Source organism: Arachis stenosperma, chromosome 6, assembly GCF_014773155.1.
Source record: "Arachis stenosperma cultivar V10309 chromosome 6, arast.V10309.gnm1.PFL2, whole genome shotgun sequence".
Classification (NCBI taxonomy): Eukaryota; Viridiplantae; Streptophyta; class Magnoliopsida; order Fabales; family Fabaceae; genus Arachis; species Arachis stenosperma.
The window spans coordinates 86,347,692-86,368,908 of record NC_080382.1 but is presented as its reverse complement, the minus strand read 5'-3'; the positions used below and the strand labels follow the sequence as shown (position 1 = coordinate 86,368,908).

The 21,217-nt window shown below is 39.2% G+C and overlaps 1 protein-coding gene and 1 non-coding gene across 2 annotated transcripts; one reads left to right on the top strand and one right to left on the bottom strand.

The window, feature by feature from the left end:
• The first annotated feature begins 405 nt into the window (after positions 1-405).
• Positions 406-509, top strand: LOC130937293 (small nucleolar RNA R71). The gene has a single exon (XR_009068517.1). It is a non-coding gene; the product is annotated as a small nucleolar RNA R71 (small nucleolar RNA).
• Positions 510-6,392: 5,883 nt separating this feature from the next.
• Positions 6,393-7,337, bottom strand: LOC130934257 (uncharacterized). Its single transcript, XM_057863843.1, has 2 exons — positions 6,870-7,337; positions 6,393-6,686 (listed from the first exon to the last, which is right to left on the bottom strand). Exons 1-2 carry the CDS (start codon positions 7,335-7,337, stop codon positions 6,393-6,395), a joined length of 762 nt encoding a protein of 253 aa, XP_057719826.1.
• Positions 7,338-21,217: the final 13,880 nt, after the last annotated feature.

The following is a 21,217-nucleotide window of genomic DNA, read 5'->3' as shown; positions in this document are numbered from 1 at the left end:
TTGTAAGTGTTGGAATGTGGATCATATGATTGCCTTTGTTGGTTTCCCACATAGTTGGCCTCTTCCCAATCACCTCCTTCAATGCTTACTTCCTCTTGATCTTGTGTGTGTATAGCAGCCACTTGCTTTGTGTCCAATTTCCTTGTGAGTTCTGCTAGTTGCTTGGCAAACACCTTGTTTTGGGCTAGAATTGTATCAACATGGTTCAGCTCCATGACTCCCTTAGTGTTGTGCCTCTCTGAAGCATAGTAGTACTCATTCTCAGCCACTGTCTCAATCACTTCAATGGCTTCTTCCACAGTCTTTTTCCTGTTCAATGAACCTCCTGATGAATGGTCTACAGCCTTCCTTGATTCATAAGAAAGTCCATCATAGAAAATATGCAATTGCACCCAGTCAGGGAACATGTTTGGTGGACATTTCCTTGTCAATTCTTTGAACCTCTCCCATGCCTCATAGAGCGTCTCACCATCTTGTTGTCTAAAAGTCTGAACCTCAGATCGAAGCCTATTGACCTTTTGTGGGGGGTAGAAACGTGCCAGAAACTTGCTCTCCACCTCATCCCAGGTTGTTAGGCTGTCCCTTGGGAATGATTCCAGCCACTTAGCTGCCTTGTCCCTAAGTGAAAATGGAAACAAGAGCAGTTTATAGGCATCGTCCTGGACTCCATTGGACTTCACAGTGTCGCAAATTCTCAGGAATTTGGTGAGATGTTGGTTTGGATCTTCATTAGCACTCCCACCAAATGAACAATGGTTATCCACCAGTGATATTAACTGTGGTTTGAGTTCAAAATTATTGGCCTGAATGGGTGGTTTCTGAATGCTGCTACCACAATTCCCAGAGGTTGGGTTTATGTATGAACCAAGAACCCTCCTCTCAGGAATGGCATTGTTTCCATCAGCCCTCTCATGGTTGTGAAATTCTCTATCCATGTTGAGATCTAGAGCTTCCTCAAAGTTGTCCTCAGATTCTCCTTCAGATTCTTCTTTTCTCAGTACTCTCTTTCCTCTTACTTCCCTTCTAAGTCTATGAAGGGTCCTCTCTAGTTCGGTATATGGAGGAGTTGATGCCTCTCCTCTCCTACCTGTCATACAAGAACACACCACAAGCAACAAACAAGTGGAATACTCTTAGTTAATGGAAGAGTATGGTTAGAGCAGTTGAGGAATTAATTCAAATAGTTAGTGGGTCAGTGAGTTAGTTGCTAGAATTGAAAGGCATAATAAAGAAAAAGCAAGTAACAGAGTGCAGAAATTAAAATTCAACAACTAACTTGAACTAAATTAACAAAACAAAACAAAATGCTCAATCTAGTTAACTTCCAATTTGAGAATTGTCAATCGAAAACCAATCCCCGGCAACGGCGCCATAAACTTGATGCGCATAAACTTGTTATGCTACGATTTAGGAAATTGCACGAGCGGCAAAATTCCTTCCGGCAAGTGCACCGGTTATCGTCAAGTAAAAACTCACAATAGAGTGAGGTCGAATCCCACAAGGATTGGTTGAGTGAGCAATTCAAATTAGAAGTTTGATTAGTTGAGCGGAATCAAGAATTGGATGTGAATTTGCATAAAGTAAATTGGCGGGAAATGTAAATTGCAAGGAAATGAAATTTGCAGAATCTTAAATTGCGAGAGATTAAATGCGAGAAGTTAAATTGCTGAAATTAAAAGGGAATTGGGGTGATTGCGTGAATTGAAATTGCAGGATGTAAATAGAAAAGGATAGATCAGAGATGGGGAGTTCATTGGGTGTTAGGAGATATTGAGATCTCCGAATCAAAACATTTTATCTCTTCCTCAACCAATGCATTCATTGAATTTTGCTTGGCAATCTTATATGATTGGATCCCAATCCCTTGGCTCACCAATTCTCTCTAAAAACAAACAAATTCCCAATCCCTTGGTTTAAATGTTCATAAGAAGAGATGAAGCTCGATCACTGATTATACCACACAACTTCATGGACCACAATTTGGTAGGATTACATGTCACAATATCCATCCAAACCCCAATCCAATTCACTGTGAGAAAGCTTCTCTAGCATGAATCCTCCATTCCTTTCCCAAGGTTCCGAAGGATTCCAATTATGGGTAATTTCTTTCCCAAGACAATTACCCAATGGAATTAGATCGAGAAGCCTTCTAACAAAATTCAAGAGAAAAGATTGAAGAAGAAGATAAAACTATTATTGATTCATTGAATTACAATAGAGCTCCCTAACCCAATGAAAGGGGTTTAGTGCTTCATAGCTCAGAATTCAATTACACAATATCCAAAGTTCTCTAGTGTAAAAAAAAGTGTCAAAAGGTCCAAAGATCCTAACTAACTTCAATTCTATCCTATTTATACACTTTCTAAATTGAGCTTCTGTTGTGTTTCTTGGGCTTTGAGGCCTTTCCTTGATTTCCTTTTGCTTTAGGCTTATGGTCCATAATCCTGATGAGGCTGTGATCCAATTCTGTAACATTCATTGAGCAAACTTAGTGATAAACAAATAATGACACAAGACTCAACAATTTGAAGTTCCAGACTCATCAATTCTTCAGGCCCAATCCCATAAACCATGATATTCACTTGGGTTTCACACCATAATACGTTTAAGTTAATAATTGTGCTCAATTGCTAACTTAAACTTCAATATTTTTGGCCCAGAAACCCTTTAAAAAGGTTGCGTTTAAGTTGAAGTTTAAGTTTCAGTTTAAGGTTAAACTGAAACTTAAACGTGGAATTGGAATAAAGCAACCCAGGAGAGTGAATATATCGAACACGTTTAACCTCCAGTTTGAGGTTAAACTGGAGGTTAAACTTGGAAATGAAGAAAGCAATCCTGGAGGCAATTTGGATCGAACACGTTTAACCTCTAGTTTGAGGTTAAACTGGAGGTTAAACTTGGAAATGAAGAAGGCAACCCCTGGAGGTAATTTAGATCGAACACGTTTAACCTCCAGTTTGAGGTCAAACTGGAGGTTAAATGTGGAATGAAGAAAACACCCTGGAGGAAGGAAATGGTCGAACACGTTTAACCTCCAGTTTGAGGTCAAACTGGAGGTTAAACGTGGAATGCTCCTGGTGCCTCTCTTGCTTCTGGCGTTTAACCTCCAGTTTAAGGTTAAACTGGAGGTTAAACGTGGAATGCTTCTTGGTGAGAAAGAAAAGTGTTGAACACGTTTAACCTCTAGTTTAAGGTTAAACTAGAGGTTAAACGTGGAATGCTCCCTTGGTTCAAATCATCATTCTGGCGTTTAACCTCCAGTTTAAGGTTAAACTGGAGGTTAAACGTGGAATGCTTCTTAGTGCCCTTTCTCATTCTGGCGTTTAACTTCCAGTTTAAGGTCAAACTGGAGGTTAAACGCCAGTTACAGCATTTCCTCTCTTCTCATGATTTTGGCGTTTAAGCTCCAGTTTAACCTTAAACTGGAGCTTAAACGTCCCATTTGATATTCAAGCTTCCTTTATTGATTTTGTTGCTTCCTTGCCTAGCCTCTTCTTCCCTGAAATCATCCAAACAATTGCATCAAAGTCTTGCAAAATTTCATGAGAAATCATCCATTCATAGCATTCAAGTAATATAACTAAAAACTCATGAATTTGCATCATAATCATAATGTTTTGGATGGTTCATTGCTTTGTTGTTCATTTAACCATTCTTGGTTACTTTAAGCTCAAGAAAATGCATAAAACAACTAAAACTAACAGAAAAATGCTAGTGAAACTAGCCTAAGATGCCTTGGCATCATCCAGCTCTAATGGCAAGTGACAAGCCTTACCATACACCGTTGATATGGGGACATCCCAATTGGTGTTTTGAAGGCTGTCCTATATGCCCAAAGAGCATCATCTAGCTTCTTCGCCCAGTCCTTTCTTGATATCCCCACAGTCTTTTCCAGAATCCTTTTCAACTCTCGGATAGATATATTTGTTTGCCCACTTGTTTGGGGATGATAAGGTGTGGCAACCTTATGCTTCACCCTATATCGTAGGAGTAGGGCTTCCAATGGTCTATTGCATAAATGGCTCCCTCCATCACTAATGAGGGCTCGTGGGACTCTAAACCTGGTGAAGATATTCCTTCGAAGAAAGTTTATGACTACCTTGTTGTCATTGGTTGGGGTTGCCACTGCCTCCACCCACTTAGATACATAGTCTACTGCCACCAAGATAAACTTGTTTGAATATGAGGGTGGGAATGGTCCCATGAAATCGATTTCCCATACATCAAACAGTTCAAGCTCTAGAATGTATTGTTGTGGCGTCTCATTTTTCTTAGGCAGGTTGCCAGCACTTTGGCATTTGTTGCAGCTTCTCACCGATTCCTTAGCATCTTTGAAGATAGTGGGCCAGAAGAACCCACATTGCAGCACCTTTGCGGCAGTTCTTTTTCCTCCAAAGTGACCTCCATAACTAGCACTATGGCAACTCCACAGGACTTCTCGTCCTTCTTCTTCTGAGATGCACCTCCTAAGAATTCCATCTGAGCATTTCTTAAAGAGGAAGGGTTCATCCCAAATGAAATACTTGGCATCATTGATGAGTTTTCTTCTTTGATATTTGTTGATTCCAGGGGATAAGTCACCGGCTGCTTTAAAATTGGCAATATCCGCAAACCAGGGTGCTTTATGAATCATCATTAGCTGTTCATCTGGGAAGAATTCATTTACACTTGTATCATGGGTATCATCGTTCTCACAAGGGATTCTGGATAGATGGTCTGCCACTTTGTTCTCCTCACCCTTTTTGTCTCTAATCTCGATGTTGAATTCCTTCAATAATAAGATCCATCTGATTAGTCTTGGCTTTGACTCCTGTTTGGCAAATAGATATTTGAGTGCTGCGTGATCAGTGAAAACAATAACTTTAGAGCCAATAAGATATGATCTAAATTTGTCAAATGCAAAAACTATTGCCAGCAACTCCTTTTCGTTAGTGGTATAATTCCGTTGAGTATCATTAAGGATCTTGCTAGCATAATATATAGCATGCACCAAATTTTCTTTTCTCTGCCCTAACACTGCCCCAACTGTGAAATCAGATGCATCACATATCAGTTTGAATGGTAAATTCCAATCAGGTGGGGTGATGATAGGAGCTGAGGATAGCCTCTTTTTCAAGTTTTCAAATGCTAGCATGTATTTCTCATAAAAACTAAATGGTGTATCAGACATCAGGAGATTGTTTAAGGGCTTGGCTATCTTTGAAAAATCTTTAATAAACCTTCTGTAGAAGCCAGCATGTCCCAAAAAGCTCTTAATTGCCTTGACATCACTTGGTGGAGGTAACTTTTCAATTAGCTCCACCTTAGCTCTGTCTACCTCAATGCCTTGATTAGAAACTTTATGGCCAAGAACTATTCCATCTGCACCATGAAGTGACATTTTTCCCAATTCAAGACTAAGTTGGTTTCTTGACATCTTTTCAATACCAAGGCCAGATGGTTTAGGCAATTAGGGAAGGAGTCTCCGAATACTGAGAAGTCATCCATGAAAACTTCAATGAACTTCTCTATCATATCTGAAAAGATGGAAAGCATGCAGCATTGAAAAGTTGCGAGTGCATTACATAGCCCAAATGGCATGCGCCTGTAGGCAAACACTCCATAAGGGCAGGTGAATGATGTTTTCTCTTGGTCTCTTGGATCAACCACAATTTGGTTATATCCTGAATAACCATCTAGAAAACAATAATATGCATGTCCTGCAAGCCTTTCCAGCATATGATCCATGAAAGGAAGTGGGAAATAATATTTTCTTGTGGCTTCATTGAGCTTCCTGTAGTCAATACACATTCTCCAGCCCGTGATGGTTCTTGTAGGAATTAGCTCATTCCTTTCGTTGGGCACCACATTGATTCCTCCTTTCTTGGGAACCACTTGAACTGGACTGACCCATGGGCTATCTGAAATTGGATAGATTACTCCTCCCTGCCACAACTTCATAACTTCTTTCTGCACTACTTCCTTCATTGCTGGATTTAACCTTCTTTGGGGCTGAATGGAAGGTTTGGCACCCTCTTCCAAGAGTATCTTATCCATGCATATGGCTGAACTGATTCCTTTCAAGTTAGCAAGTGTCCATCCAATGGCATCCTTATGTTTTTGCAAGACTTGAAGCAACTTTTCCTCCTGTTCTTGGCTAAGGGTTGAATTTATGATCACTGAATAACTTTTATTTTCTCCCAAGTATGCATACTTGAGAGTGGGTGGCAGTACTTTAAGCTCAAGTTTGGGCACTTCTTGTCTTTCCTCTTTTTCTTCTAGCATACCTTGAACATGCATTTCAGCGGCTGCAGCCTCTTCGCTTGCTGCTAATTCTTCTTCTGTTGATGCCTCAAGTTCTTCTTTTCAAGAGTTTCTTGCACCAAAGCCTTTACTGAGTCCAACCTCGTGCATTATCCCAATGAGTTGTGTGGGTAACTCATGGCCTTAAATACATTGAATGTCATTTTCTCCTCGTTTAATTTAAGGACAAGTTCACCCTTTTGGACATCATTAATGGCTCTGGCAGTGGCCAAGAATGGCCTTCCCAGAATGATGGAAGTCTTAGCTCCTTCCTCCATGTCTAATACTACGAAATCTGCTGGAAAGATGAAGTCTCCCACCTTCACCAACAAGTCTTCTACTATCCCATGGGGAAACTTGAATGATCTGTCTGCTAGTTGCAGGGCCATTCTTGTTGGTTTGACCTCCTCAATCTTCATTTTTTTCATTATCGCTAAAGACATTAGATTTATGCTGGCTCCTAGATCACATAGAGCCTTTTCCACTGTGATTTCTCCGATGATACAAGGGATTTGGAAACTCCCAGGATCCTTCAATTTCTGGGGCAATTTGTGTTGGATGATGGCACTACATTCTTTGGTGAGTACCACGGTCTCATTGTTCTTCCAGCTTCTCTTCTTGGTCATCAATTCCTTCAAGAACTTGGCGTAGAGTGGCATTTTCTCTATTGCTTCAGCAAAAGGTATGATTATTTGTAGTTTCTTGAAGATTTCCAAGAATCTTGAGAATTGGTTATCCTCTCCCCTCTTCTTTAATTGCAGCTGCTGGGGGTATGGAGCTTTTGAGAGGCAGGGTTTGAGCGCTTCTCCTTCTTGATGTGACTTAGGGATGGAGGTTCGAGCTTCCTCATGTCCCTTGTTTTCTTCATCCAATTTCTTCTCTGGTGGTTTCTTGTAGGTCTCCTTCAATTCCTTCCCACCTCTGAGGGTGATGGCTTGCCATTCCTCCCTTGGCACTGAGTTAATATTGCTGCAATTGTTGTGTCCAGGGGCTTGCTTGAATAAGAATTCAATCTGTGTTTCCAGTTTCTTGATGGCAGCATCTTGATTCTGCATGTTGGATTGCACTTCTTCTCGGAAAGCTTTACTATCTTGAATTTCCTTGCATAGATCTTCAAGTAGAGCCTCAATTTTTGTGAGCCTATCGTCTTTTAGAGATGGTGGGTTGAGATTAGGTGGTTGAGAAGGTTGGTTAGGTGGGTGTTGATAGGATCTTTGTGAGATGTGTTGGTGAGTTGCATTGTTGTTGGAATTGAGGTTGTGGAATCTCTGATCTTGACCTTGGTCTTGTTGATTTTCCCACCCATAGTTGGGGTGATTTCTCCATCCAGAGTTGTAACTTTTGGAGTATGAATCATGGATTTGTCTAGGTGAGTTTCCAACATAGTTGGCTTGCTCCTAGTCACCTTCTTCTCCTATATTCACTCCTTCTTGAGCTGGTGATAAAGTGATGGCTGCTGCAACTTGGTTTTCCTCCACCTTCTTAATAAGATTTGCTAGCTGCTTGGTGATCATCTTATTTTGAACTAGCAATGCATCCATGTGGTTCAGCTCCATTACTCCTCTAGTGTTACTTCTTTCGGAGGCATAGAAGTAGTCATTCTCAGCAACTGTTTCAATGACATTTATGGCTTCTTCAATGGTTTTCTTCTTGTTTAGAGAGCCTCATGATGAATGATCTACGGCCTTCTTTGACTCATAGGAAAGACTTTTATAGAAAATGTGAAGTTGAACCCTTTCATTGAACATATCTGGTGGGCATCTTCTTGTTAAGTCCTTGAATCTCTCACATGCTTCATAGAGAGTCTCAGTATCTTGCTGCCTGAAAGTCTGCACCTCAGCTTTCAGCCTGTTGATTCTTTGAGGAGGGTAAAATCTTGCCAAAAATTTGTTCACTATATCTTCCCAATTTGTTAAGCTCTCCTTTGGGAAGGATTCAAGCCATTTGGATTCCTTGTCCCTGAGTGAAAAAGGGAACAAGAGTAGCCTATAGACATCGGGGTGGACTCCATTAGACTTCACAGTGTCACAAATTCTCAGGAAGATGGTTAGGTGTTGATTGGGGTCTTCTTGAGCACTTCCTCCAAATGAACAATTGTTCTGAATAAGGGTGATGAGCTGGGGTTTTAGTTCAAAGTTGTTGGCATGTATGGTGGGCTTCTGGATGCTACTTCCACAGTTTCCTGGATTAGGATTAATGTAGGAGCCTAGAACTCTCCTTTCTTGCCCAGCACGGTTTGTAGGGTCTTCTCTAGCATGGTTGTGAGCTTCTTCTTCATGATTGTTTTCCAAATTCTCTTCCATGTTGGGTTCAAAGTACTCTTCCTCTTCTTCAGCACCAATAATTCCTTTCCCTCTTGCTTCCTTCCTTAGTCTCCAGAGGGTCCTTTCAGGTTCTGAATCGAAGGAAGTTGAAGCTCCCTCTCTTCTCCCTGTCATACAAATAACAAAACACATATCAAGAGATAAAATAAAGAGACTATTCTTGTTAGAGTAATTGTTAGTGTGAGTGATGCAAATTATCAAACAGTTAGTAGGTTAGTGAGCAGAATTGTAATTAACAAAAAAAAAAAGAAGAAAAACAAAGAGGGTGAAGGGGATCAGGAAGAAACTAAACAAACTGAAGGTAATCGACCAAATCAAATAACAAATAAAGAAAAAGAAAAATGCTCAATCTAGTGATCTTCTAACTTAATCATTGTTGATTCAAAATCAATCCCCGGCAACGGCGCCATAAACTTGATGCATGAAAACTTGTCTCTCAACAAATTTCCCTTCGGCAAGTATACCGAATTGTCGTCAAGTAAAAACTCACAATAGAGTGAGGTCGAATCCCACAAGGATTGAATGGTCAAGAAATTTTAATTGGAAGATTATGCTAGTTGAGCTAAACAGGATGTAGTTGAGAATTGCAAAAAATTAAATGGCAGGAAAGTAAATAACAGAAAATAAAGTGCAGAATCTTAAATGAGGATTTGGGGCAATGAGCATGAAAATAAATGACAAAAAGTAAAGAGAATGGGTAAGATCAAAAATGGGGAAATCATTGGGTTCAGGAGATGTTGCATTCTCCGGATCAAGTTCATTCTCATCTCTTCCTCAATCAATGCATTCATTGATCTCCTTGGCAATCTTAAGTGATTGGATCCTAATTCCTTGGCAATCCAATCTCTCTAAGCTTGAACAATTGCCCAATTCCTTGATTTAATTGCTCATGGGAAGAGATGAAGTGTGGTCACTGATTATGCCACATGTATTTCCAAATCAAAGTGTTGGGAGGATTACATGTCACTATATCCGCCCAAACCCCAATTTGGTCCAACATGAGAAAGCATTTCTAGCATGATCTCCTCATCCCTTTTCCAAGGCTCAGAGGAGATCCAATTATGGAGAGTTTCTTTCCCAAGATAACAATCCAATTAGATGAAGATCGAAAGCTTTCTAGTAAGATCAAGAGAAAAGAAAGAAGAAGAAGAATGAAAACTATAATTGATCCATAAAATTACAACAGAGCTCCCTAACCGAATGAAAGGGGTTTAGTTGTTCATAGCTCTAGAAATAAAAAATGGCAGAAAAGAAGAATCCATGCTAAAATTGTAGAAAAGTAAATATACAAAGGTAGTTCTCCAAAGTGCCAAGCTTCTCTATAGTTCAAAACTACTCCTATATATACTACTCCTCTTGATCTTCTAGTGAGCTCTTCAAGTCTTGGATGTGGGCTCTGGATCTTGAGTTGAAGCAGTTCTATTCTTTAGTAGGCCCAGCTTACAGAGAAGTATGAATTAGGCATGGGCGTTAGTGAGATTAACGTTAAGTGACATTGTGGGTTCGATAATGTTAGTGGCAATCACTTTTTCCACAAACGTTCCACCCTCAAATACCTAACGTTAACTCCAATGTTAGTGGCACTAACGTGACCACTAACATTGCCTTCTAAATCTTTGCTAACGTTATTGGGACTCACTTTTCCCAATAACGTTGGCTTATACCCCTTTTGCAAGCATTATTGGGACTCACCTTTCCCAATAACATTGCTATATGCCTTTTGTCCCTACGTTAGAGTTCACGTTAGTGTAACTAACGTGGCTCTTAACGTGGGTATGCTTCACCTTCGAGAGCGTTAGTGACACTTACCTTTGTCACTAAAGCTCCAAATGCCCCTACTCTCCACGTTAGAGCTCACGTTAACTAAGTTAACGTGACTCTTAACATAGTAGAGAATGCCATCTTCCAACGTTAGTGACAAAAGTGAGTGTCACTAACGTTGGCTCATCAATCCTCAACTCCACGTTAACTCACACGTTAGTGGTCTTAACGTGACCACTAACGTAGGCAATGCTAGTTGATCCAACGTTAGTGACAAAGGTGAGTGTCACTAACGTTGGCATTGTTCTTCTCTTCCACGTTAGAGTTCACGTTAACTAAGTTAACGTGACTCTTAACGTGGCTCATTGCCAAGTTTTGGAACGTTAGTGGTGTTCACTTTTACCACTAACGTTAGAGCAGAACGTTATTAGTGTTCACGTTTTCCCCTAACGTTGGAGTTCTCTTTTGTCTCCATGTTAACTAACACGTTAACTTAGTTAACGTGGCAAGTAACGTGAGCTATTGATGGCTTCGCAGGCGTTATTGGTGATCACTTTTTTCATTAACGTTGCAAGCTATTTACCATTCCACGTTAGTGTTCATGTTAACTAAATTAACGTGAGTACTAACGTGGTTCTTCCTTGCTTCCTTTGCCCCGAAATCAAGCAAATAAAGTGCATCAAAGCTCTAGCCAAAGTCATGAGATTATGCATCATCAATTTATCATGCAATTCTAGCAAAATCCTCATGAAATCATATGAAATTCACAATAGTTGCTTGAATCAAGGTGTAAGTGTTTTTTCATCCAAAACTTGCCTTATTCACTAAGAAAATGCATGAAACTACCCTAAAACAGTAAAGAAAAGGTCAGTGAAACTGGTCTAGATGCCCTGGTATCACTATGTGCACGCACACGTCTCTGAACTCATAGCCTTTGATTCTTGATCTTTCTTCCACTTTGCATGCTCTTCTTCCATTTTCTCCAAACCATTCCCATCTTATACACTTGAAATCACTCACAAACAAGATCAAGGTATCGAATGGAAGGCAATTGGAATAAAATATATCAAATTGGGCACAAAAGAGCATGTTTTGATAATCAAGCACAATTTGGGTGGAAAGTTCAATAGCATGCTATTCAAGGGAATAAATGCAAGTTTATGTGAAGAAATCCATTAAATTCTAACCAAAAATCATCATCAAATATGGATTCATCAATTCCCCCACACTTAAATACTAGCATGTCCTCATGCTAAACACACACAAAGGAGATAGATGAAAGTGAAAATGACTTATGCTATAACTACTTAAATGCATGCAATTATCCTAAGGCTAATTGCCACTATGTACTATGATGAGATTTGGTAGAAACAAACCATGAAATTCCAATCCATCACAAGAAAGCTTTAGGACCAATGCAAAGAGTTCATGCATTAAGATCAATGCCAAAAGAATTGAATTGAAATTTTCGAAACTATCCAATCAAACGACTTGCAAGAAGATACACTATAAAGTGTAAGAACATAGAATTGAGTGATCGAAGCCCTCACCAGATGTGTATCCACTCAATTCGCTCAGTGTTTAGGGTTTAACCACTCAATTCTCCCTTTTTCATGCTCTTCAAAGATTTTCAAGTCATCTAACAATCAACTAGTATTTAATGCATGAATAACAAATATCATGAGGTCTTTAGAGGGATGTAATGAGGCTAGGGTTTTGGTAGGATGAAATATGGCTAAGTGGACTTAAAGAATTAGTTCTTTGATTAGCTTGGGTGTCCACCTACTCCTATATCACCTATATACACCTATTATTACAACCTATCTACCCAATTTCTTTTCTTTTCTATCTCACCTTACTCATGCATTTTCTTTTCAAACATGGCATATGCATCCTTTATTTAGCTTTTTATTTCATACTTTGTTATGTACAAGTTTTTTTTAATTAACTATGAATGCATATGTCTTCATTAATGAAATGTATGAGCATTACCTAATTGCCAAATATTTTTCATAATGAGTTCATGCCTCTATCACCAATGTTTCCCAAAATTCTCTTACACTTAGAATTTACACACTAGTCCACCCAAGCTAAACAAAGAATAATTCGGGGACATCAATGGTTTTCTACTTAAGGGGAGTAATGTGCTATCATCAGAACAAAAAGGAAATTCATAGGCTCAAAGGGGTTCACAAAGGTGCATGCAAGGGTTGGCCGTATAGGTTAGTGAGTTTATCATCCAAAATGGCCTCAATCATGCTAAATGCATCTAAACACAAATACAGGACATAAAGAATCATGAAAATCAACGATCACAATAAAAAAGGAATAATAATCACACAGAAGAACAACATATGGTTGAAAAGATGCAACCATCTATTAGAGCTTAAGACTCACAAGGTATGTTGTTCGAGCTCTTTTCCATGTTCTACAAACAATTTATTCCAAGCAAGTTGGCAAACATAATATCTCCTTCAATTCAATCAATGGTACACCCTAGAAAAGAATTTTATGGAAATTCCTTTGTGCTTCACTAACTTATTCGTTCTACCATACAACATGCAAATACTAACTACTACATATCGATAAACAATAAAGAAATATTTACAGACAAACTAAACAAGATGATATATAGTTAAAACTACTCAAAATAAAGAAAAGATACTACAAGAAATATTGCAAAGTGCCTTGAAAAGAGAAATTTTACCCCCTTTTGAAGTCATCAATCCTCCCCCACACTTAGCTTGTGCATGGTCCTCCGTATATGCTTACATTCCGGGAGAGTGAAGAAGGGGCACCTTCAGCTGGTGGACTTAGAAATGGGTTGGTCAACTGCATCATACTCCTCCCCAGCTAGCTCGGATGAAACTCTAGGAGGTGGGCCGGGGTCTCTTCCATCTAGCCTTGCCGCTATCCACTCGAAACGCCTTTACTCCAAATGCTCCATACGGTGGATATCGTGTAAGACGTCTTTAAATAATTCTAGAAGAGGGCGGAGAAAGGGTAAAGCAGCTGATGATGTTGGTAGACTTGGTGGTGGTGCTATGGGTGTCTTCTTCTTTGAGGGGGTCGTAGTTGTTGATCTTTCTAAATCTCCCCTCGGAATGAACTTACTGCCTCTAGGAACCTTGAACATGATATCTCTTGGATGCCATTCTACTCCTGCCGCTGTTGCTAAATGCATCACCATCGATGGAAAAGGGATGTTGATATTCTTCTTCTCAATCAGTTTCCATATCGATGTGCATAATAAAGGTGCAATGGCTATACATTTTCCTTCCATGATAGCCCAAAGTAGCAATGCAGTCTTGAATCTCACATGGGTAGCATGAGTGCTGGGAATAATGTAGTCTGCCACGATTTGATGCCATATACGATCTTCGGCATTCAAATCTAAGTAAGGTATAGCTGTGGGAACAGAATTTCTCCGTTTGCTATACTCCCATGAAGCACCGGGACAGTGAATTCTCTTAAGTATGGGAGTCAAAGACATCCTCCCCTTGGACACACTCGCCTTGATCCTTGAGTAGTTATCATTCTTGGGCAGAATGTGGGGGATCTTCAGAATAGCTTCAATAGCTCGGTTGGAAGTATCCAACCTTTTTCCCCAGAGGAGTACCGACTCCGCTTCCCAGTTTTGGTAGTTGGCATAGAATTCCTGCACCATGGTTTTATTGACTTCAATTGGGTCTTGCTCACGAAACTCCGAATGAAGTGAGGTAATCCGCTCATGGATGACTGTTTTGTACTTGATCGGAACCTTAAGCATCTGTTCCCAATGGATTGGCCTTTCCTCAATATTGCCATATCGGAACTCAGCTCTTTGGTTGACCAAGACATCCGGGTTGTCGCTCAGGCGATCCAAGAAATGTGGTCGTGATGCGCTGGTAGTGAGTTGTACAACCGGGACAACGACTGGTTTCTTACCCTTCTTCCGCATCCTAAAAAAATCAAGGTTATGGGACAACAACTAATTTAGAATAATGAGGAAATGCTTGATAAAGCAAGAAAAACTAAATTCTTAGTTGGAAGCTTGAAAATAGTGTGATTCACAAGAATGACAGTGTGTATATTCCAATGGTGCGCGCGGTTGAAACACACACACACCGGCCGCACACAACGGCAATCACACTCTCTAGGCAATTAAAAGTTCAAGGCTTCACAACTAAGTGCTCAAGTTGCAAATATAAAACATAGAAATGCAAGCAACTTCAACAAGCACCAACAAGCAATTGTCAATTGTTCATCCTCAACAAGTGGTAAAAACATATACAATGCTCATAATTGAAAGCAAAAAGATGCTTCGTCAAGTCATCACCAAAAGTTGAGCATTTGTAAAGTGATTACTCAATTTAAATTTTAAGATGAACATTCAGACTTAGATTCTACCAACACAATGCATTTACAATTAAAATCACCCATTAACAAAGTATAAAATTTTTGAAAAACATGGGTGGTTGAACTCAAAGTATGCCAACAAGGAAATGTATTAATAAAACAATTTGATCAACATGAAAATTAACAAATGAAGTTGTACAATTCATACAAATGCCTAACAAAAGATAAATTGAAAGCATATGATGGCCAAGTCATATAGATCAAGCAAGATGTTCATTGAGGCATTTTATCGAACATGTGGTATGTAATGCACAATTTCATCACAATTAAGCTCAAAGTTAATCCTAGTCAACCCAATAATGAAGCAACAACACTTTGTAACACAAAGAAACAACAAAGAAAGCAATAAATGTAATCTAAGCAACATAAAATATATGAAAACAAAAATAAAAACATAGATAGGAAAAGAAAGAAAAAGAAGAACCTTAAGTATAAAGAACAATAACTAGGGAGAAACAATGGCACTTTTCATTGCCACTGTGAAATCACGGCGGTTGGGTTTGGCGGAAAGAGCACCGGAGGAAAGAACTCACCGGTGGTAAAAAGAGAAAAGAGAAGAGAAAGAAAGAAAGAAAGAGAAAAGAAGAGAAGTAAGAGAAAGATAGAGAAATGGTGGTCACCGGCGGTGGGCTGACGGTGACAGCGGTGGTCGGCGGCAGAGAAGAGAGGGCTGTGCAGAGAGGAGAGGGAGAAGGCAGCTTGGGAGAAAAGAAGAAAGAAAGAATGCTACCACTCAACAGGGCAGGTTGCCCTATTATTGCCCAAAACGCGACCTGTGCGGACGCACAGGGGACTGTGCAGACGCACAGAAGCGAAAATTAGGAAGGGTGCGAACACACACTACGTGCAAACGCTATGACCAGAGTGGCTACAAGAGAGCGTGCAGGCGCACAAGGGTGTGCGCGTGCACAGAAGGGCTCTCTCACAAATTTTTTTATTTTTTATTTTTTGAAATTATGTGGACAAAAACAAGTGTGCGTGCGCACACAGGTCCGTGCACACGCACAGAAGATAAGATTGGGGGGGTTGTTCACACGCACAAGCTATTCCCACGCTCCCACCAGTGGGGCTGCCAATTGATGTGCGGACGCACACGTCTATGTGGCCGCACAGGTGAAGCACAAAAGGGGATCTATGCGTACACACGCAGCTGTGCGCACGCACAGATGAGAGAAAAGTGAGCAGCGCACACTCATAGGCAGCGCTGGCGCTGCAACCAGAGAGCATGTCAGGGCTTGTGCAAACGCTCAAGCTTGGCATCCGTACAGATGGCGAAAAATGCAGTTTTGTGCGCACGCACAGATGCCCTGTTTCAGAATTTTCCTTTCTCTTCAAAACTAAAGTTTTCAACCTTAGCATAACAACATGCTAACCCCAAATCATTCAAACAAGCACAAAATCATAGTCCACAAGTAATTCTAACCTATACACTCAAAATTATCCAACTAAATCTAAGCTAAGCATTATATCACAACAAAACAATAGTTCCAAAAAGCTATAAACAAGAGATAGAGTTAGAAAAATGTCACCATGGTGGGGTGTCTCTGACGAAGCACTTTGGTTTAAAGTCCTAAGTTGGACTTGCGTGGCTTCATTGGTCATTTAGAAACTTCCCCAAGGAGGAAATTTTCCAACTCCTTGGCTTGTTTTGGTTGAGTATGATCCTTTGAATTTGATTTCTTGGCACATTCCTCTTTTCCTTGCTCCTTGCCATCTTCACTCACTTTGTCTTTAACTATGTCACACCCAAAGATATAGTAGGCTTCAACGATGGGCTTGTTGGATTCTTCCAAAGTGAACTTTACTAACTTGCCATCTAACTCAAAAGAATAGACTTCCGAGTGTGCATCTATCCTGAAATGGGCCATCTTCAATAATGGTCTTCCAAGGAGTATTGATGATGGCTTGGTTGAGTCAATGGGAGGTGGGTCTCTAAAATGTGAAAATCAACTAGAAAGAGCAATCCTTGAATATTTACTGAAATTCTCTGCAATCCCCACAACTGACACAATGCTCTTGTCAGCTAACACAAATTTCGCCCCGGACCTCTTTAGGGGCGATAAGTTCAATCTTTTATAGATGGGGAGTGGCATGATGCTCACACACGCCACAAAATCACACATACAGTCCATGAACTTAATCCCACAAATCAAACAAGTCACCAAACATGGGCTGGGATCATTGCATTTTTCGGTAAGTAAAGAAGAGATAGAATTATCTACCGGGTTTTTGTTGAGGTTCCCAAGCTTGTCTTTGTGAGCGAATGATGAGCGGATAATTTATACGCTTTTTGGCATTATTTTTAGGTAGTTTTTAATAGCTTCTAGTTACTTTTAAGGAGGTTTTCATTAGTTTTTATGCTAAATTCACATTCCTGGACTTTACTATGAGTTTGTGTGTTTTTTCTGTGATTTCAGGTATTTTCTGGCTGAAATTGAGGGACATGAGCAAAACTCTGATAGGAGGCTGACAAAGGACTGCTGATGCTGTTGGAATCTGACCTCCCTGCACTCGAAATGAATTTTCTGGAGCTACAGAACTTCTAATTGCGCGCTCTCAACGGCGTTGGAAAGTAGACATCCAGAGCTTTCCAGAAATATATAATGCTCCATACTTTATTCGTGATTAGACAACGTAAACTGGCGCTCAACGCTAGTTCCATGTTGCTCTCTGGAGTCAAACGCCAGAAATACGTCACAAACCGGAGTTGAACGCCCAAAACACGTTACAACTTGGCGTTCAACTCCAAGAGAAGCCTCAGCTCGTGGATAGATCAAGCTCAGCCCAAACATACACCAAGTGGGCCCTAGAAGTGGATTTATGCATCAAATACTTACTTCTGTAAACCCTAGTAGCTAGTCTAGTATAAATAGGATAGTTTACTATTGTATTAGACATCCTGGATTGTATTTTTGATCCTGTGATCACGTTTTGGGGGCTAGCCATTCGGCCATGCCTGAACCTGTCACTTGTGTATTTTCAACGATGGAGTTTCTACACACCATAGATTAAGGGTGTGGAGCTCTGCTGTACCTCAAGTTTCAATGCAATTACTACTATTTTCTATCCAATTCAATTTATTCCTGTTCTAAGATATTCGTTGCACTTCAACTTGATGAATGTGATGATTCGTGACACTCATCATCATTCTCACCTATGAACGCGGGTGACTGACAACCACTTCCGTTCTACCTTAGACCGGGCGCATATCTCTTGGATTCCTTTATCAGAATCTTCGTGGTATAAGCTAGAATTGATGGCGGCATTCATGGGGATCCGGAAAGTCTAACCTTGTCTATGGTATTCCAAGTAGGATTCCGGGATTGAATGACTGTGACGAGCTTCAAACTCCTGAAGGCTGGGCATTAGTGACAGACATAAAAGAATCACGGGATTCTATTCCAGCCTGATTGAGAACCGACAGATGATTAGCCGTGCTGTGACAGAGCATTTGGACCATTTTCACTGAGAGGATGGGATGTAGCCATTGACAACGGTGATGCCCTACATACAGCTTGCCATGGAAAGGAGTAAGAAGGATTGGATGAAAGCAGTAGGAAAGCAGAGATTCAACAGGGACAAGCATCTCCATACGCTTATCTAAAATTCCCACCATTAATTTACATAAGTATTTCTATCCTTTATTATTTAATTAAAGTATCTCTTTATATTTCCCATAACCAATTATTATCCGCCTGAATGAAATTTACAAGATGGCCACAACTTGCTTCATACCAACAATCTCCGTGGGATCGACCCTTACTCACGTAAGGTATTACTTGGACGACCCAGTGCACTTGCTGGTCAGTTATGCGGAGTTGTGACTAAGTGTGATTCATATTTGAGAGCGCTACCAAGTCTTTGGAGCCATTGTTGATGATCACAAATCCGTGCACCAAGTTTTTGGCGCCGTTGTCGGGGATTGTTCGAGTTTGGACAACTAACGGTTCATCTTGTTGCTCAAATTAGGTAATTTTCTTTTTATTTTCTTTTAAAAAAAATTTTTATCAAAATTTTTCTTTTCTTTTTCGTTTTTCTAATAATGTTTTTCGAAAAAATAATAAAAATACAAAAAAAATTATAAAATCATAAAAACCAAAATATTTTGTGTTCTTGTTTGAGTCTTTAGTCAATTTTTAAGTTTAGTGTCAATTGCATGCTTTAAAAATTTTTCTTGCATTTTTCGAAAATTCATGCATTCATGGTGTTCTTCATGATCTTCAAGTTGTTCTTGACAAGTCTTCTTGTTTGATCTTGATGATTTCTTGTTTTGTGTTGTATGTTGTTTTTCATATGCATTTTTTTGCATTCATAGTGTTCATGCATTAAAGAATTCTAAGTTTGGTGTTCATCATGATCTTCAAAGTGTTCTTGGTGTTCATCTTGACATTCATAGTGTTCTTGCATGCATCTTGTGTTTTGATCCAAAATTTTTATGTTTTGGGTCATATTTGTGTTTCTCTCTCATAATTAAAAATTCAAAAATCAAAAAATATCTTTTTCCTTATTTTTCTCCAAAATTTCGAAAATTTGAGTTGGCTTAGTCAAAAATTTTTTAAATTAGTTATTTCTTGTAAGTCAAGTCAAATTTTCAATTTTAAAAATCTTATCTTTTCAAAATATTTTTTAAAAATCTTATCTTTCTCATTTTTTTCTATTTTTTCGAAAATTTTGAAAATTATTTTCCAAAAATCTTTTTCTTATTTCAAATTTTTTAAAATTATGCTAACAATTAATATGATTGATTCAAAAATTTGAAGTTTGTTACTTTCTTGTTAAGAAAGGTTCAATCTTTAAATTCTAGAATCTTATCTTTTAATTTCTTGTTAGTTAAGTAATTAATTTTAATTTTAAAAATCAAATCTATCTTATCTTATCTTTTATATCATATCTTTTTCAAAATTTTATCTTTTTCAAAAATTTAATTTCAAAATATCTTATCTAACTTCTTATCTTCTTATCTTTTCAAATTTGATTTTATTATCTTTTTCACTGCCCCTACCTATTCATTCTTCTTCACTCTTATTCCCTTTCTTCTTCTACTAACATAAATGAATCTCTATACTGTGACATAGAGGATTCTTCTTCCTTTTCTTGTTCTCTTCTTCCTTATATGAGTAGGAACAAGGAAAAAGGCATTCTTGTTGAAGCTGATTCTGAACCTGAAAGGACTCTGAAGAGGAAATTAAGAGAAGCTAAATTACAACAATCCAGAGACAACCTTTCTGAAATTTTCAAACAAGAAAAGGAGATGGCAGCCGAACCCAACAACAATAATGCAAGGAGGATGCTTGGTGATTTCACTAAACCAACTTCCAAATTTGATGGAAAAAGCATCTCCATTCTGGCCATTGGAGCAAACAATTTTGAGCTGAAACCTCAATTAGTTGCTCTAATGCAACAGAACTGCAAGTTTCATGGACTTCCATCTGAAGATCCTTACCAGTTTTTAACTGAGTTCTTGCAGATTTGTGAGACTGTAAAGATGAATGGAGTAGATCCTGAAGTCTACAGGCTCATGCTTTTCCCTTTTGCTGTAAGAGACAGAGCTAGAACATGGTTGGACTCACAACCTAAAGATAGCCTAGACTCCTGGGATAAGCTGGTCACAGCCTTCTTGGATAAATTCTTTCCTCTTCAAAAGCTGAGCAAGCTTAGAGTGGATGTTCAGACCTTCAAACAAAAAGATGGTCAATCCCTCTATGAAGCTTGGGAAAGATACAAGCAGATGACCAAAAAGTGTCCTTCTGACATGCTTTCAGAATGGACCATATTAGATATATTCTATTATGGTCTATCTGAGTTTTCCAAGATGTCATCGGACCATTCTGCAGGTGGATCCATTCACCTAAAGAAAACGCCTGCAGAAGCTCAAGAACTTATTGACATGGTTGCAAATAACCAATTCATGTACACTTCTGAGAGGAATTTTGTGGATAATGGGACGCCTCAGAGGAAGGGAGTTCTTGAAATTGATGCTCTGAATGCCATATTGGCTCAGAACAAAGTGTTGACTCAGCAAGTCAACATGATCTCTCAAAGTCTGAATGGATGGCAAAATGCATCCAACAGTACTAAAGAGGCAGCTTCTGAAGAAGCTTATGATCCTGAGAACCCTGCAATAGCAGAGGTAAATTACATGGGTGAACCTTATGGAAACACCTATAATTCATCATGGAGAAATCATCCAAATTTCTCATGGAAGGATCAACAAAAGCCTCAACAAGGCTTTAATAATGGTGGAAGAAATAAGCTCAGCAATAACAAGTCTTTTCCATCATCTTCTCAGCAACAGATAGAGAATTCTGAGCAGAGCCTTTCTAATTTAGCAAATTTAGTCTCTGATCTGTCTAAGGCCACTCTAAGTTTCATGAGTAAAACAAGGTCCTCTATCAGAAAATTGGAGGCACAAGTGGGCCAGCTGAGTAAGAAAGTCACTGAAACTCCTTCCA

What these genes read in the sequence shown, in the direction of transcription:
- LOC130934257 (XM_057863843.1), bottom strand. Translation starts at nt 7,337, where the DNA reads ATGCAGAATCAAGATGCTGCCATCAAGAAACTGGAAACACAGATTGAA. An exon ending in GGAAGAACAATGAGACCGTG is followed by an intron (nt 6,687 to 6,869) that starts GTACTCACCAAA and finishes AAGATTGAGGAG; the next exon opens with GTCAAACCAACAAGAATGGC.